General features: G+C 39.3%; 1 protein-coding gene across 2 annotated transcripts in view; it reads right to left on the bottom strand.

Annotated features, from left to right (window-relative positions):
- U2SURP (U2 snRNP associated SURP domain containing) overlaps nt 1-12,923 on the bottom strand; it is a 45,505-nt gene extending 32,582 nt beyond the window's left edge. For both annotated transcript variants that reach the window (XM_077130318.1, XM_077130319.1), the window contains exons 1-6: nt 12,796-12,923; nt 6,256-6,300; nt 4,820-4,951; nt 3,116-3,214; nt 1,344-1,458; nt 766-899 (exon numbers count right to left, since the gene is read on the bottom strand). In XM_077130318.1, coding sequence (XP_076986433.1) covers nt 766-899; nt 1,344-1,458; nt 3,116-3,214; nt 4,820-4,951; nt 6,256-6,300; nt 12,796-12,840 — 570 coding nt within the window. In that variant the 5' untranslated portion in view covers nt 12,841-12,923. The remainder of the gene's footprint in view (nt 1-765; nt 900-1,343; nt 1,459-3,115; nt 3,215-4,819; nt 4,952-6,255; nt 6,301-12,795) is intronic.
- Between the last annotated feature and the right edge of the window lie 3,707 nt (nt 12,924-16,630).

Raw genomic sequence — 16,630 nt, 5'->3', positions numbered from 1 at the left:
TAAAAAGGCACTGGATTATATACTTTAAAATAGAGGTGAACTTTACAGAATGTGAATTATACTTCAATAACTTATTTCATCAAGTTGTTTTCAGAGATATTTTTTAAGCCACACACACAAAAAAATCAGCCCCGTTATTCAGTATAATTATAGCTATCACTAGTTTTACTTAACCGACATTTATTTACCATGACATAAAAATGCCACCCTTGAGAATAAAATTCTTCTAACACTGAAAATATTTCAAAGAAAGTGTCACTAGTTCTTATAGCAATACCAAATAAGTTTCGAAAATGCTCTGGGCAACAGAGACATTGCCAGAAAACATAAGAGTCTTCCAAAGATGTTAATATAAATAACTGAGTTCAGAATTATTTAAAAAGAGAACTCCATTATTACTTTTACACCTAAAACTGTCACCAATTTTTAACTTATATTAATAGAAACCCCAACTACTGATGAGAATTACATGTGTAGATATACAAACTCGGCCTACAGAACATGTCATGAGTACAGCAGAGTATATTAATAGCAAATGCTCACTGACCAAAAAGCATAAACAGAGTATCATCTACACATCCTACTCAAATTTATTACCTACCACCTTACATTACTGCATTAGAAAGCATCAAAATGCAACTTCTACCTACCTCCCCAAAATAAATACAAAAAACCAAAGTCCTGCTTACAGTGGAAGTACTGCAAGTATCATGGGAAGTATCTCATCTCTAAATACAAATCTTCAATTATTTATGTGTGACTTACAGGTTTTTTGGTTTCTATCACAAGAAGAGATGGTGGTCTTTCATTGGATGACTGATTTGGAGGATTTTTTTGATCTGCAAATCTTGAGGATGGCTTATAGATTTTGCCTCTTTTTTCATCTGTTTCATGTTCTTCTGAAATTTAAAATATTAAGTTTCAAAACGAATTTCACATTATTTGGATTTTTGACTACTTTTAGTTAGATATAATAAAAAATTAGTAGAATGCTTTAGTATTAAGATTTTTCATTACTGACAAAACATGAAGTCAAATTCAAATATTACACCTAATCTTCACTTTTAAAATACTAATTTTATCATTTTAGAAAAAAAAATTAAGATTTCTGAAAAGTGTTCTGCAGTCTCAAAACCTGAAAGGTACTAAATATTTTTAAAAGTAATCTAACTCTGATTTCTCCTCATCAGTCCACATTATGGCCATTTATTTTGCTAATTAATATCACCACTAGAGGGTGGTGACAGAAAAGAAACATGAAATTCAAAAGCAATTAAAGCAACTACCTGCAGTAACTCAACCAAGATTTGGGTTTTTCCAAAGTCTGCAATATTCACACTTACCTTTAGCTGCATTAACAACACCTCCTCGCACAAATGTTTTCACTTTATTACCATCACTTCCTTCAAAAGCAGCAAGAAATTCCTCATAGATCTCAGCAGCTGCTTTTTCATCCTCCTAAATACATATTAAGATAGTAATCTGTTTATCACATAATATAAAATTGTATCTTATATAGGGTGTATTCATTAAAGAATAATATAGGTGAACCCTCACTTTCCTGGGGAAACAGGAAGGAGTCTTAATAAGTGGTGATACCTAGTCCTTAGTAAGGTACTAGATATTAATTAATACTGAAAGTAAGAGAAACTTTGCTTCTTTACTGGCAATTTGTGAAACAAGAAAGGGACCCACTTACATAGGCTGACACGTAAATTTGTTTAGAGACAACTCAAGTATTAAACTGTATGACAACTGACTATATGAAAATTTATTATTCTGTTGTTTATGAAGTTTCCAAGGCATGATGATTAAATCTAGTGAATATAAGTATCTCCTTTTCAAGCCATCCAAGACATGTGTATTAAAAATTGGAAAAGCAACATAAAGTCTAGGCAGGTAGCATAAAGATAAAAAAAAAAAAAAAAAGCTCAGAAGAACCACGGCATTTTCAATTATAAGCATTCTAAATGACCCCAAAGGCCAATGGAACAGAACAAAAATCCAGAGACAAATCCAACAGCATGTGGAACTTCAGTATTCAATAAAAGGGGCAGCAAAAATCAGTGAGGAATACATGGACTTCTCAATAAATGATGCCACCATAGTTGGACAGGCATTAAAAAAAAAAAGGTAATTAATTCTTCACATCATACCAAGATAAACTGTAAATGATTCAGGTATTTAATTTTTAAAAAATGAAACCATACAAGTACTAGAAGAAAGCCTGGAGAAATTTCTTTACAACCTGGGGGTAGGAAAAGTTTAACTGAAAAATCAGGAGCCACAAAGAAAGAAACGCTGCCCCTCCTTGTGAGTAGTAACAGAAATACAAATTAAAAACTACTAAGATACCATTTCTCCTAGCAGAATGACAAAACATCTTCATTACATCCTGTTGGCAAGGTTAAGGGAAAAAAATAACCCATTCAAAACATTGCTAGTAGGAATGCAAAATGGCCCTGCCCCTATGAAGGGCAATATGACAGTATCTCCCAGAACTACAGTTATGTATTTACCATTCAACCCTGTAATCTCACTTAAAGAGTTATATCCTAAAGATACACTGCCAAAATTTTAAAAATTAAAAACAACACTATTTGTAATGTCAAAACCACAACACTTTTGAAAAACACAAATGCCCTCCACAGGATTTTACTTGACTAAATTACTACACATTGACACAGCTATTAAAAAAATAAATAAAAAAGAGTATTTCTATATACTTCTATCACATAATCTCTGAGATGTAATATTAAGTGAAAAAAGTAAGTTGAAGAAAAGTATACTATTACATTTAGCCTGCGAACATTCATCTCAGAAAGGGAAGTGTGATGTGACATGTACATACACAAATGCGTATATACAAAAAAAGAATAGATGAGAAAATAAACAGTTGTTACACAGAAAAGAGGAAACAGGGTAGAAGGGACAGGGATTGGACTCCTCTGAATATACCTTATTATAGATGTGACTTGGATATATGAGCTGAGGATACCCTAGAGGTCAAGACTCTTTGGAAAACATTTCTTTACTGAGAAATGCTTTCTGACACACGTATTCCCTGACACACGTTCATTTCCAAAAATAACTCAAAATACACTTTAAACATTACCTTTTTCTTTAATTCTTCTTGCTCCTTCTTACTTAAAGTTCTCTTAGCTGTACTCATTTTCCCAATACTGAATGCTTTAAGTTTGTTTTCTAGAAGAGGCTATGAAAAGAAATAAAAAACATACCTTTACATACACAAAGCCAGTATTATCTATAACTTTAATACTCCTCAATTGATAGCCAGGTCTTCAGAAGAAATGACTTGCTTTAAAATAAATTCCACTGTAAAGAAGAAAATCTGGGGTAACATTTACCCAAGCACCAGGTGCTTGCCTTTGCATAAGTATTCATTATGTATCAGTATATCATTATAACCTGATATAAGTATTCATTAAAGTCTTTATTTGCTAGCTGAAGGTCAGTAATATATGCCATTTATATATATACATTCTTTTTTGCTTTTTCATTTATATATATATTTTTTAATTAATAAAAAAAATTTAACAAACCAAATAAAACACCAACATATATAATCAGTAATTCACAATATCATCACTTAGTTGCATATTCATCATTTCTTAGAACATTTGCATCAATTCAGAACAAGAAATAAAAAGACAATAGAAAAAGAAATAAAACGAAAACAGAACATTTATATATAAATTTTTAAGAAGGTAGGGTGGGCCACAGTGGCTCAGCAGGGACAGTTTTCACTTGCCATGCCAGAGACCTGGGTTCGAGTCCCAGTTCCTGCCCAGGGGAAAAAAAAAGGAAAAAACAGAACAAAGACAGACACCAAGGCTTAGAACTAATGCAGTCCACTTGCTAGCAGCAAGGATAAAAGCACTTCAGGAAAGAAAACACAGACATTTCTGAGCAAAAGCAGTGGTGACAGAAAACACTAAATAAAAAAAGGGAGGCATACGTTTTAATTGTCCAATAGCAGGAAACTAAATACTCAGTTTCAAATACCCATAAATATCATCACTTCCCTTTATAATTCCTTCAATTACCTCATTCTTCATCAACAATACTGATATTTACAAACAGAACTTCATTTTCCTTGCTGGGAATGTATCACGTACATTATTTTAGGTGATAACCTAAAAATAACCTACATTAATTTTAGGCTTTAGCTTAAGTAAACCAACATCGATTACTTTTGTGTATAAGAAAACAGTATTTACAGAAAATCTTCATTTATGTAACTTAGAAACAATTTCCTTCTGAAATATGGCCTGAATAAATTGCCTATAGATCTTTAGTTATTCAAATTATACACTTGAATGTTAGATTTTGACTCATAACCATAACAGAGGAATGTTTATTAATACAATCTAAAGTATTAATCTACTAGTGAAAACTAAAGTTTCATATCTCTCCTACTAAAATGAGACATTAACCAATTGTAAAATTTGGCCTTGTCTATTCTCTTGTAATAAAATGGACTTGTCTTTCAGAGATGGAGAATGGCTAAGAAATGTTGCAGCAAATAATTTTACATTAAAATCCCTTTGAAAATATAAAACAGCTGATGATCCTAAAGTCAATACTGGGTTTTCAGAACAAAATCCTAATAAATTTGCTTCCAAAATAGCGAAAAAAAATTTTCTGCCATCATTCAGCATCTTTGGTCTCTACTTCGTAAATTTAAACAAATGGTAAAAATTACGTAAAGTACAAAATCAAAATATTCAAACACCACACTCAATCAAGGACAGATTCAAATCATCAACTATATTTTCTAATCATTCTCAATACTCACTCTTGAGAGATTCTGATGGGGGGAATCACAAAGGCTTTCGCGGGCACTTTCATTCCTATAATTATGTTTTCTTGGGCTCTTAGGTCGTGTCCGACTTGGCATATCACTATCTGAGGGTCCAGATGCATCCATCTTCAGGGAAAGTAAACAAGTTTTAAAAAAAAATCATATATACAGTACTAAAAACTAGAAATACCTCAAATGTCCAAATGTTGACAAATTTCACTGTACACTTACAAAAAAATCACATCCCTAACATCACTACTGATGTTTTTTTCATCAGAAAAGTCTTTAAGTACAGGGATAATTTTCAATAATTCTAATTTACACTTGAAAGCTCAAATTTTACTAATGGCAACAAACAGTAGCTCTTTTTGAAGTATAAGGTTCATTTTCTTCATTTTCAAAAAATGTATGTCAAATACGCAAGTCTGATTAACCATACTTTTATCTGTCAGTGGGTATTTCAAGTAAAAATGGTATTCCGTGAAAAAAGCAGCCAGTTCACTTCTCAACTCAACTGCATAAGAACTTTTCCTGAAGACCAAAACTTCACATTTTGGTAAGCAGAAGGGTTTTGTGTACTTCCCATTTCATCAAAGAGAATACTTTAAAAGCCCATATATAAAGTCAAGAATATATTAATTTTTACTCATCAAAAGCATTCTTAAAAAAAAAACATTCTTAAGTGAAATTAGTATATTTTTACTCTGCCTGATGAAGAATACAGTGACTATGAGTACATTTTGGTGGCACTACCTTGATCCATGCTAAAGTACCAAGAGTTCTACCTGCCAATGGCTTTTGCACTATTAGTAAACATTCAACACAGTAAAAAAGGCAAAAAAAATCTTAATATTATTATGAAGATAGTTTTGGACTCAAGAGACCCCCCTGAAAGATTCTCAGGGACTCCTAGACCATAGTTTGAGCACTACTTAATAGCACATATAAAAGACTATGTATTGCATTATTATTCAAAATGTCAAAAAAGCCTCAAACAGAAAGCATGTGCCCATTAACAGAGAATAGCTGAATAAATAACCTCTCCACTATGGAACATTATGGTACTATTATAAAGAAAAGATTAGAGCTATGAATTTGCAGGGATTTCTGACAGATGTATTATGCAGTAAGAAGAAAAGTGTGTAATGCAATTTCAGAATTAATGTATAGGTACATACACTTATGCCAGAACAGAATTACATAAGTATAATAAAAAAGAGGGAAATATACATACTAGGTCTTTAACATGGTTTGATGGTGCCAACTTATGCCAACAGAACATGAAAAAAAAGGGGGTACCTAGTTAAAAGGGTAAAAGATAAAAGGTATGTACAATATAATCATATTTACTCATTAAATAAAATCATAGGTGTGGAGATATAGAAAGAAATGTGTGAAGAAAAATAAGAAAGATCGCCTGTTATACTCACATGCGCATCTGAAGATCCAGATGAATGAACATCTGATGATCTGGTCTGAAAGTATTAAAAACAAAGTCATTATTTAAATGACAAGAAAAGGTCTCACTACACTAACAAAGTGTTTCTTATATAATACAGACTTCAAATTCCAAGCTTCATAACAATTTCTTCTCAGCTAATAAAGGTGAACAAGAGAGATTTCTGACTTACATAAAGGCTGTGATCCAAAAAAATTGTGCAAGTTAATTCTTTAAAATTCAGAGGGCATATTTTCTAAAATATGATATAAAAGAGAGTGGGGTACATCTGAGGCGTTTTACCTTTTTAAAGTGCAGACTGGAAACCTAACCACTATTTTCATAATAGAATTTTTGTGCAGAAGCACTTTCCAAGTTGTAAGATAAACTGTTTGCTGCCACAAGCAATACAGCAAATAAACCTTCCCTTTCCCCAACCACCCAAAGCCACATAAGCAGATTTCAGTAGCAAGAATATCCCCACACAAACTCTTATTGCCTACTCAGAAGTACAAATTCCACTGCAGAAATAATCAAGAAAAAGAAAATCCCCACCAGATCACCACTTGCACGTTGTTTTTAGGGGACTGATTCTACTCCAGCACGTTACAGGCTGGCTGTCTACACAAAAACACGAGAGACTGGACTTCAAATAACGGCACTTTCCAAGAATGTCAACTAATACAATTTGACCTTATTTTTTAACTGATCTACATTTCAGTTAAACATGGCATAGAGTTGTCTATCTGCTTTCTCACTATGCATCTAAAGACAAAGAATCGAGCTGGCTAGATTTCACACTGACTCTATCTGCACCCTACAGCACCAGGTCCAAAGCAAAATTAAGCACTCAGATACCTCCCAACCCCATTCTTTCCGTCCATCTTTTTTCTGTCTCCAACTTTCACCATGTTCCCCATCATTCACTTTCTTTCTCCAGCTAACCTTACTAAAAAGACAAGATGGCATGTAAGAAGAAATATTTTATGATATTGAAACTTAATTCTGTGAAATTTTCAGACACTTAGAAAATCCAAAGGGAAAAAAAACATTCAGTTAAGAAGCTGAATGGGCTGAAAAAAATACACACTGCTTTCTAGTTGTATCAGACATGTCAGGCAACAAAAATAACATCTTAATCATAACAGCAACAATTAGGAGCCAACTTAAGAAGGGTGCACAACCTGTGTGAAGAAAGCACACACTTTACTGAAGAATTCATCTAGTCAAGTCACCATCTGAAATGACACATCATATTCTGGATGGAAAAACTCACTATTAAGACGATGCAATTATGCCCAAATTTATTTACATATTTAATGCAATTTCATTCAACAACTCAAAATCCCAAAGGGAAATCTTTACAATGGGGCAAGAAGATTGCCAAAATAATTCTAAAGTTCACCCAAAAGAATAAGCATGATACAAATGCTTACTTTTCTTTCATCTTCTATGCCACTATATCTAAATCATTAATTCTAAAATTTAAAAACAAAAGGTACAAGAACCTGGACATTCTGCCTATCTCTATATAGCTAAATCTTTCCTGACTCCAAATCATTCAGATGAAGCTCTGTGATACAGCTTTCAAGAATCTCAGGTGCATAAGTATCCACTGAACTGGTAAATACTCTCTAAAACAGAAGTTCAAAAGTAGCATTTCTGTCAGCTTTATAAATAACATAATTTGATGAATTTACAAGTTGAGCAGTAAGTAAATGCATAGTTTAGGAAGCTGTACCAACTGATTTAAATTAACCTAAGGTGTCATTGGTGATGTTAGCTGCAAACCAGAGATATTTCTCCCTGATATGCAGCTATAGCTACAAAGCTTTCAGAATGGAACTTCTTTGGGCTAAGAACAATTAGAGAGATGCAAATAGTAAGATTTTAGAGAAGTAATAAACTATTTCTAAAGTGAGTGGTCCAAGTAGATATAAATGGTTGAGTGCAGGGAAGATAGTAGATATAAAACTACATCAAAAAGACAAGTCTCCCTATTCTTAACCTGGAACTGAACCACATGATTAGCTTTGTGTTTAGGTTTTCATCTTTTAACTAAAGAACACAAAATTAACAATGCTTAAATATCCTCTGACATCTACAGCATAATTCCTTATCAAAATAAAGAGACCAAAATGCAAGAAACAAAAAGGTAGAACAAGGAAGATCTGAAGTAATTAAAAAAAAAAAAGCAGACAAGAGGAATTTATCTCAGGATAGAAAAGACAGAATAAACGTGGAGGACTGCAAGAAAATCCAAAAGGAAAAAGGAGATAAAGGTGAAATCAACTACAATACACGGTCCTGTATCTTGCGAGCTGAATATATAAACCACTGTTTCCCTGCTGCCCCTACTTCACTTCAAGTGAAAGCCCCACAGACAGTTCTCAAGTTAGCAAGCTATCCACAGCAACATTCCTCCAACACCACCTTTCTGCCTAGCCAAATCTCATTCCCATATACCTCTCTCCTAAATGTCTTCTTTTTCCTCTCACTCTCTAAAGCACCAACTTTCATCTCCACAAGTTTGATTTCTCCCAAAGGGAGTTCATGAACACTTTTATTGTGCTGAGACGGCTCCTTTCGATCTCTAGGTTCCAATCTTGAATATTTTCACCTGTGTATGTCTACATGCTCCTCAAATCCAACCTGTCCAAAATTCCTTCCAAATAAGCTTCTCTTCTTGACCTTCTCGTTTCTGACCCAGGTCATAACTCTCAATCCATCATAATCTGGAAGTAGAACAATGTTGTTAAAAGCACGGAATCTGAAGCCAGACTTCCTGGGTTTGAATTCTGGTTGTAGCACTTCTTAACTTTGTAAACTTGGGCCTCATCTCTTCATCTGTGAAAGTGAATAGAAGCTGTCTCATAGGACTGTTGTGAAGCATTCTTCTGAGGGCTTCCTGCACAGTAATTGCTTAACAAGTGTTATCCAGCAGCAAGAGGAGCAGTGTTGTAACAGGATCATCCTGGACTGCTACACCTGCCTTACCTTTCATAACCAAATGGTAGTCAGATTCCATATATCCCAGCTCTTCTCTTTCTACTGACATTAACATGGTGGTTCAGATCTCCCCTGCACCCAACCATTTTTGGGACACCTCTGGTGAGGCTGGTGCTGGGCCTTGCATTGGAGATATGAAGTAAAATAAGACATAGCCCCTACCCTAGGAAGCTAATTTAAAAAGAAATACAAATAAAACGAAGTGGCTATGCCACTAGAGCACAGAATCTTAATGAAGGGAGAGAAATGTTAGCTTCCGGAGAGGATCTAAGGTGAGATTTTAAAGCAAACCTCAATATTTATCTGTATCTCCAAAGTGGTCCTCCTCACCACCAAATCCTTCCTGAGCTCAGCCCCCAGAAAAAAACTTTCATGGAAGATTTCCTGACTCAAATTTTCCCTGGCTCTCCAATTTTATTCCCTAGCACTCAAAGTCCTCTACAATTTGGCCCCAACTTACTTTTCTAGTCTCAGCTCCTTTTATTCCCTTTGTAAGTGCCCTTTAGCCAGGGCATAAACCAAAATATTTACCAAACCATTTTTCAACAATTTATTTTCCCTCACCTCACCAGTCTTTTTTTATACTATTGTCTCTACCCTTCAAATCTCTGCTCATTGTTAAAATGACTCGAGCAATCAAATGCCAGTATGCTCCTGAACCCTTTCTCTGCCTTACCCTACTATGTGTGTTGACTTCTACTAGAGAGCATGTTCCCCAAAGTGAGTAGTCTCATTTAGCATTTTTCTCAAGGACAAACTCTGGGAAGTGACAAAGCCTCAACATACTTGACTTAATCTGCCAGAACAAGTACCTCCCAGACAAAACTAAACTTCACACTACCCACATACTATGCTGTACACTCATTAACAAGTGGCAGCTACCAGTATCCAGGGCCAAACGTCTTTAAGATCAATGAGGCATGAACTACGCAAAATAAATAACAAACCTGAAATGACTTTTAAAATTACATCTCAAGCACTGCCAATACATGAAAAGTTACAAGTGTATATTGAATGTCCTTAGTTTATCTTAACTGAGGAAGGACCCAATGATAAAAATTAACTTCTCAGGGAAGAGACAACTGATAACAGTAAATACCTCAAGTGCTACTGGCAAATGCATCTTCCTTTCAAATACATTATTTCAGCAAAATATTTAGCACATAGCGGGTCTGCAACAAAACGCTGAAGCCATTAATAATAGCAGAAGGGGAAATCTATGTTGAATATTGTTTTTGAGTTTGATATCCTATAGCAAGTTTTTAATTTTTATTTCAAAAATTATACTATTTGTAAAAGGGGGCAGAAATGCAGGAGTCTTCGACTTGCAATCAAATAATCCCTTCTCTCATTTTAAGAAAAATGGGTATCTTTGTTAGACTTCCTTTCCAGGGAAAACATGACTTCAGGAATAAAAAACAAAAGAAAACTAAAACGACTTTCAGAGATCAGCTGAATCCAGTAAGATAAGGAATAATTGCCCCTATTTTATTCAACTATAATTAAAGACCACAGCAAAAGCAGGTCATCTTCAGTATCATTTCTACAGATACTGAAGTTTCTAAAGCACCAATCAAGAAAACTGAAGTTAATAGTTTCACCCTCTACCCAAAAAAACCAAACATCTTATACCGTAAAGTAAGTTACGACCACACCATGGTAAAGACTTAAACTAAAACTGGCAAAATACGAAGAGCCTAATTGTCAAGACTTACATTTTATTTGGAGTTTTTCATCATATTTTTCAATTTTAAATTTCTTTAGGTACCACAAAAAAATGTACATTGGTAGTAAAAAATACCTAAGGATCACAGGTCTTAAAGTAAACCTTATTTTACTTATCTCTTAAAAGCTGTACTTTTTGTTAATCAGCAAAGGCAGCTGATTAGCATCGTTTCCAAAATAATTCAGTATCAGATATCCAAGGAAGTCAAAAGTATCTTCCACTTTATCCATTCACCTCTCTAACCCAATTTTTGAAATGTTTTCAATGTATACAGGGTCTTAAATAGGAGATACTTAAAATACTACTTTAACAAGAAACAAAACTGTGAACCATATGCATGAGAGATTATTTTACATGTAATCAGCTTTAGTGATGTCTCCCTAATAATAAATGGGCTGTTTTTCGTCATGAATATACAGAAAAGAGTGGGTAGGGAGGGAGTGAGGAATCAACCTATCCTCCCACCTGCACACTCACCGAAGAAGGGGAAATGTACTGGGAAGAGGGAAAACTAAAATGGGGTAAATGTCTTTGATACTGTGCAGCCCAAAATGGCTTTCTACCAGTTTTTACATAACTCAAGGATGTCTGGTTAATCCATTACTAAGTAGAGCCAGTTAAGAACATGATTCACCAAATGGTATAAAGATTCAGATTTATAAAAACTGAAAAAGAAAGTATAAAATGGGGTACTCTATTTCTTAGAACACATTGTAAACACAAAGCTTATCTTTTCTACCATAAATTTGCTAACTTCTTAATAACCGACCCATAATCATACACTCTCTTTAAATAAGATACAACTATCCTCAGAATCTGTAAAGTGGGTTCACAACTTCTTGCACGGGCATCAAAAAACTTAACAGGGGCCACGGTGGCTCAGCAGGCAAGGACGCTTGCCTGTCATGCCAAAGGACCCGGGTTCGCTTCCCAGTGCCTGCCCATGTTAAAAAAACAAACAAACAAAAAAACAAAACTTAACAGCCGAAGATGGCAAAGAAGACCTGATGCTAACCACAACCTTACTAATCACAGTGCGTGCACGCCGACCACGGTAAACACACACACACACACCGTACTAATCTTAGGTGTCTTCCAACACTACGTTTGCTCCCCTTTCGGTGGAACACACCAAAAGGAGATGACGGAGAGCCCCCAATCTCCGAGCCTCAAGAGAAATACTTGTACTTCCTTGAAAACGAGGTAAAGAACACGTGTGGAGTGTAGCAATAACCTTGGCGATGCAGCAGTGCACATCCCGCCTCTGCACTTCCCTCTCGCGTCCCTCCACTATTCGTCCTCCCCGCGCAACCTGCGGCCCTACAGAGTATTTATTCCCCAGAGGCCATGGGAAATATTAACCGAGGCCGGAAGAATGTGACACCCAAAACTAAAACACCGAGAAGCACCCACACAGGCGTTTCCCGCCTCTCCCACAGACTTTCTGGAGGTCTCGGGGCGCAACAAGCTAAGATACAGGAAGGAGCGCGTCCTCGAGGCTTCAGACCTCACCCTGAACTCCACATTCCACTCGGGAGCCCAGGGCGGGCGGGCCGAACCGCTCCGGCCCCCTCCTTCCCACCCCGGGCCCGCCAGTCTCGAGCCGAATCCAGGCTGGGACTCAGGGGCGCAACCAGGCCTCTCAACCTGCGCACCACGGTCCGGCAGCGCCCGGGTCTGGCGCGGCCACCAGAACGCCCACCGTCACCCCGCCCGCCTTCCGCTGAACAGAAGCGCGCGTAGGCCCCAGACGACAGTGACAGACCCACAGGCTTCCGAAGTTCTCGAAAAAATTACCTTTGAACTGGCTTTCTGAGAGCCGCCTGGCGTTTTGTCCGCCATCTTGAGCTTTGCCCCTCCTTCGGCGGCGGCGGCAGCGCGGCGAGTCGAGCGCCGAAAGAGCGGATCTCCGCGGAGCCCGCCAGAGCGCCTGCGAGGCTGAGGAGTGGATGGCCGAGACATCGAGTGCGGGCGGAGGCGAGCCCGTGTCTTCCGGTCGCGGGAGGAGTCCGGCCCCGCCCGGCCCGTGCGTCTCTCCCGGCGGCCGCGCGTCTCACGGGGATGTTGGGCTGGTCGGCGGAGAGGATCGCCTCGTCGTGACCTTTGGGCAGGGCGGGTGGCGCCCTGGCTTCCCGCGCGAGTCGAACGTGGAGCCCGCGCGCGGGAGGGGCGCTCGGTGTGGAGACCCGCGCCTGGAAGGCGGGACGGAGACGCGTCGGCCCGGCCAAGAGCCCGGCGGGGCGGCCAGCGGGCCCGGTCCGGTCCGCCCCGGCCGAGAACCTGCGGACAGCGCGCGCGGGAGGACCCGGCGCACCTGGACGGCCCTTCACAGCCCGCATACGTCGGCCCTGTGTCGCCTGAAATGACGCTTTGAGGTTTAATCGTTGTTTTCCTTTTTTATCACGTCCATGAAAAGCGCCGTAAACTTTTCCGCACTTAGGGTTTTTTACCGCTCTTAACCAGGGCCGGATTCCGAGGCGAGCCGGGCCGAGGGGCGACCCGAAGCGGAGGCCGGTCGACCGGGCGTGAGGCGGGGGGCCGGCCCCGGGCGGGCGGCTGCAGTTACCCTCCGCCTCCGCGGGGTCGGGCAGGGCTGCGCGGGGGTCGCCTTGTCGTTGTAAAAGCTCTGAGAACGGTGGAGGCTGTAACGTGCGGAGACCCAGGTCTGGAAGGGGGAGAGGGGTTCAGGACCCTCTCTCCCGCATTCGTTTATCCCAGTGTGTTTGAGACCCGACTTGCGGACACAACCCTGCACGGACGGTTCTGAGGTTCGTGGGGATGAATAAAACCGTCTGCGTGAGATTCAAAAGTTAGGGGAGACGAACTGAAGATATGGGTGCTGCAAGGAAGGATCGGATGCTGTAGAAACACAAATGAATAATTCTGAGGGTAAGGGCTGGGTGGAGAAGAAATGAGGGGGCTTCCCAGAGAAGGTAGGATTTGATCAGCTGGGAAGAAGTAGAATTTTGTCTGTTGGATGGCGGCGTGGGGGTGGGAGGATATGGGAGTTAGAATAGGATGTGACCCATAGCAGGTCCTCAGAAAAGGTTCACAATCATGTGCCAGGCACCAAGGAAACTGCAGACCAGGCATCCGGTTCTGTATAAGGGGATAGGGTAGGAATATGGAAAGATAGTCACTAAGCAAGTAAACAAAGCATGCCATCAGAAAGTGATAGGTGCCATAGTGCTGCGCATGAATTAAAATAGAGTGCTTCCTGTCCTCCAGCCCAGGTGAACCTCTTCCCAATCTTGGATCTTATCACTTTCTCACCTCTGGGGCTCTTTCCGCACCCTCAGCCTTGCCCGTTTTTGAAGTATAATTAATCTTCTACTCTTATTGAAGATGTCATTTCTTGGGGGAAGCCTTGCAGATTCCCTCCCCCACCAAGACTGTGTTAGAGGTCTTGCTTCTATTTCGGTAGAAACTATACTTTCCCACTCAAGGAGCTCATCATACTAGATCTTAATTGTCTGGCTACAGTGGAGAAATGGAAAGTGAAACCATCAAGGGGAAGGAATGCGATTAGGATAGCCTGGGGGTGTTCTGGCAGTGTGTCAGGCTGGCGTTGTCACTTTGAGGTGAATTTATGCGTGCTTTTTATTCAAATCACCAAAATCCGCTTAAAATAATCTTCACTAAACATAAATAGAAGTGCACAGAATTCTTCCCTCTCTTCTTTTCATGCCATAAATCCCAAAGCAAATCAGACAAATGTGACCTTGACCTGACAAGAAGTAATATAAAGATAGGCCTTTGTAATAGATTGAATTGTATATCCCAATTTAGACACCTTCTAAATCTTAATTCATATTCCTGTGTGTGTGGAACCCATTGTAAATAGGATCTCTTGAAGATGTTATTTTTAGTTAAGGTGTGGCCCACTTAAATTGAGATTAGGTCTTAACCTGGATTACTGGAGATTTTATAAAGAGAAAGAAACCGAAAGCCAGAGTCAGAAAAGGCCACAGGAAGAAGTAGGAAGTCAATGGGAACCCAGAAAAGAAAGGAGAGGATATTGCCAGTTGCTGTGAGGCAGGGATTCAAGCCAATTTACCCCCAGGATTGAAGCAAACCAGCATGGAAAGGCTACAAGCCCTGGGAGGAAGCAAGCCTTTTAGGCTCCAAAACCATAAGCAGTAGATTCCAAGCATTGTGTGATATTTGTCATAGCGGCATAACAAACTGATACAGTATTTATTAAGGCCCAGTTAATTGGATTTTCAAAAGCTCACAAGGTTATAAGCAGAGTTCTACTTGATAAATTTAAATCATGAAAACTTGATCCTGTACTCAAATCACAGATTGGAGAGGCTAAGGTAGCATGAAAGTAATCCAAATGGAGGGCTTCCAGCAAGATGGCAGAATAAGAGAGGCTGAGTTCACCCTGGTCCTGTGCAACAATAAGAGAAGGGACTGAAAAATGACTCAGACAGCGGTTCCAGGGTGTCAGTGTTGAGAGAGGGTCTTCATCTCTACCTAAGGAGACCCTGAATAAAAAAGTGGAGATTTGGGAATGAGAGAATGGAGTGAGTGAGCTCCACCACAATTTCATCTGCCTCCGGCAGCTGGCTTGGAAGATTTTCCCTTAAGGCTCTGTAAGCTGGGAGTTGGGGGGCTGGGGGGGCGGGATGTCCTTAGAAGTTGACAGACTTGCTTTCCCTGCATACCATATTAGTTTGCTAATGCTGCCAGAAAGGAATATACCACAAATGAAACAGCTTTTAAAAAGGGAATCTAATAAGTTACAAGTTTACAGTTCTAATGCCAAGAAAAAGTCCAAATTAAGGCACCAGCAGGAGGCTGCCTTCACTCAAAAAAGGCTGATGTTGTCTGGACACCTCTGTTAGCTGGAAAGTCAACGTGGCTGGCATCCGCTGGTCCCTTACTCCTGGGCTCTGTTGCTTTCAGCTTCTGTTTCCTGTAGGAGTTCCTCACTTGGCATCTGTGGGCCTTCACTTAGCTCTTCCAAGACACAATTCTGGGTTCTGGCCTGCTTAGCATCTCACGGAAAGGCACACAACCATGTTTGCTGGGCCCTGCATCTCTAAACATCTGGGTCTTATGTTGGCTCTGTCAGTTGAAGCAACTGTTCAAGACTCTGCATCAGTTCTGAGGTTTCTTCCAAATGTTTTCCCTTTTAAAGTATTTCAGTAAACTAATCAAGACTCACCCGGAACGGATGGAGTCACATCTCCATCTAATCAAAAGTTAACACCCACAGTTGGGCGTGTCACATCTCCTCTAGATAATCTGATCAAAAGTTTCCAACCTGCACTATTGAATCAGGATTAAAAGAAACAGTTGCCCCCCGTAGGGTTGGATCAGGATTAAAATATGGCTTTTGACTGGTACATAACAGCTTCAAACCAGCGCACATACAAAGATCAATTAGCCAGAGCATAGTGCCTGCTCCCCACCCCTGAGACAGGCTGCTGCAGGTACCTGGTTTATTTCAACAGAGACTACAGGGCCTTCCCTCAGGGAGGGAGAAGCACCGAGTGCTGCCGGTCTGACAGCCAGCCAGAGAGGGAATTGTTTGGGTCCCAATATCATTCCCCTTTCCCATGGAGGCCCAGAGACCTCAAGAGTACAGCAGACAGAGTCAAGGCCGAGGGAGTTGCTGAACTGT

The sequence above is a fragment of the Tamandua tetradactyla genome, chromosome 15 (assembly GCF_023851605.1).
Source record: "Tamandua tetradactyla isolate mTamTet1 chromosome 15, mTamTet1.pri, whole genome shotgun sequence".
Classification (NCBI taxonomy): domain Eukaryota; kingdom Metazoa; phylum Chordata; class Mammalia; order Pilosa; family Myrmecophagidae; genus Tamandua; species Tamandua tetradactyla.
The sequence above is the reverse complement of the archived record's forward strand: the minus strand, read 5'-3'. Positions and strand labels throughout refer to the sequence as shown.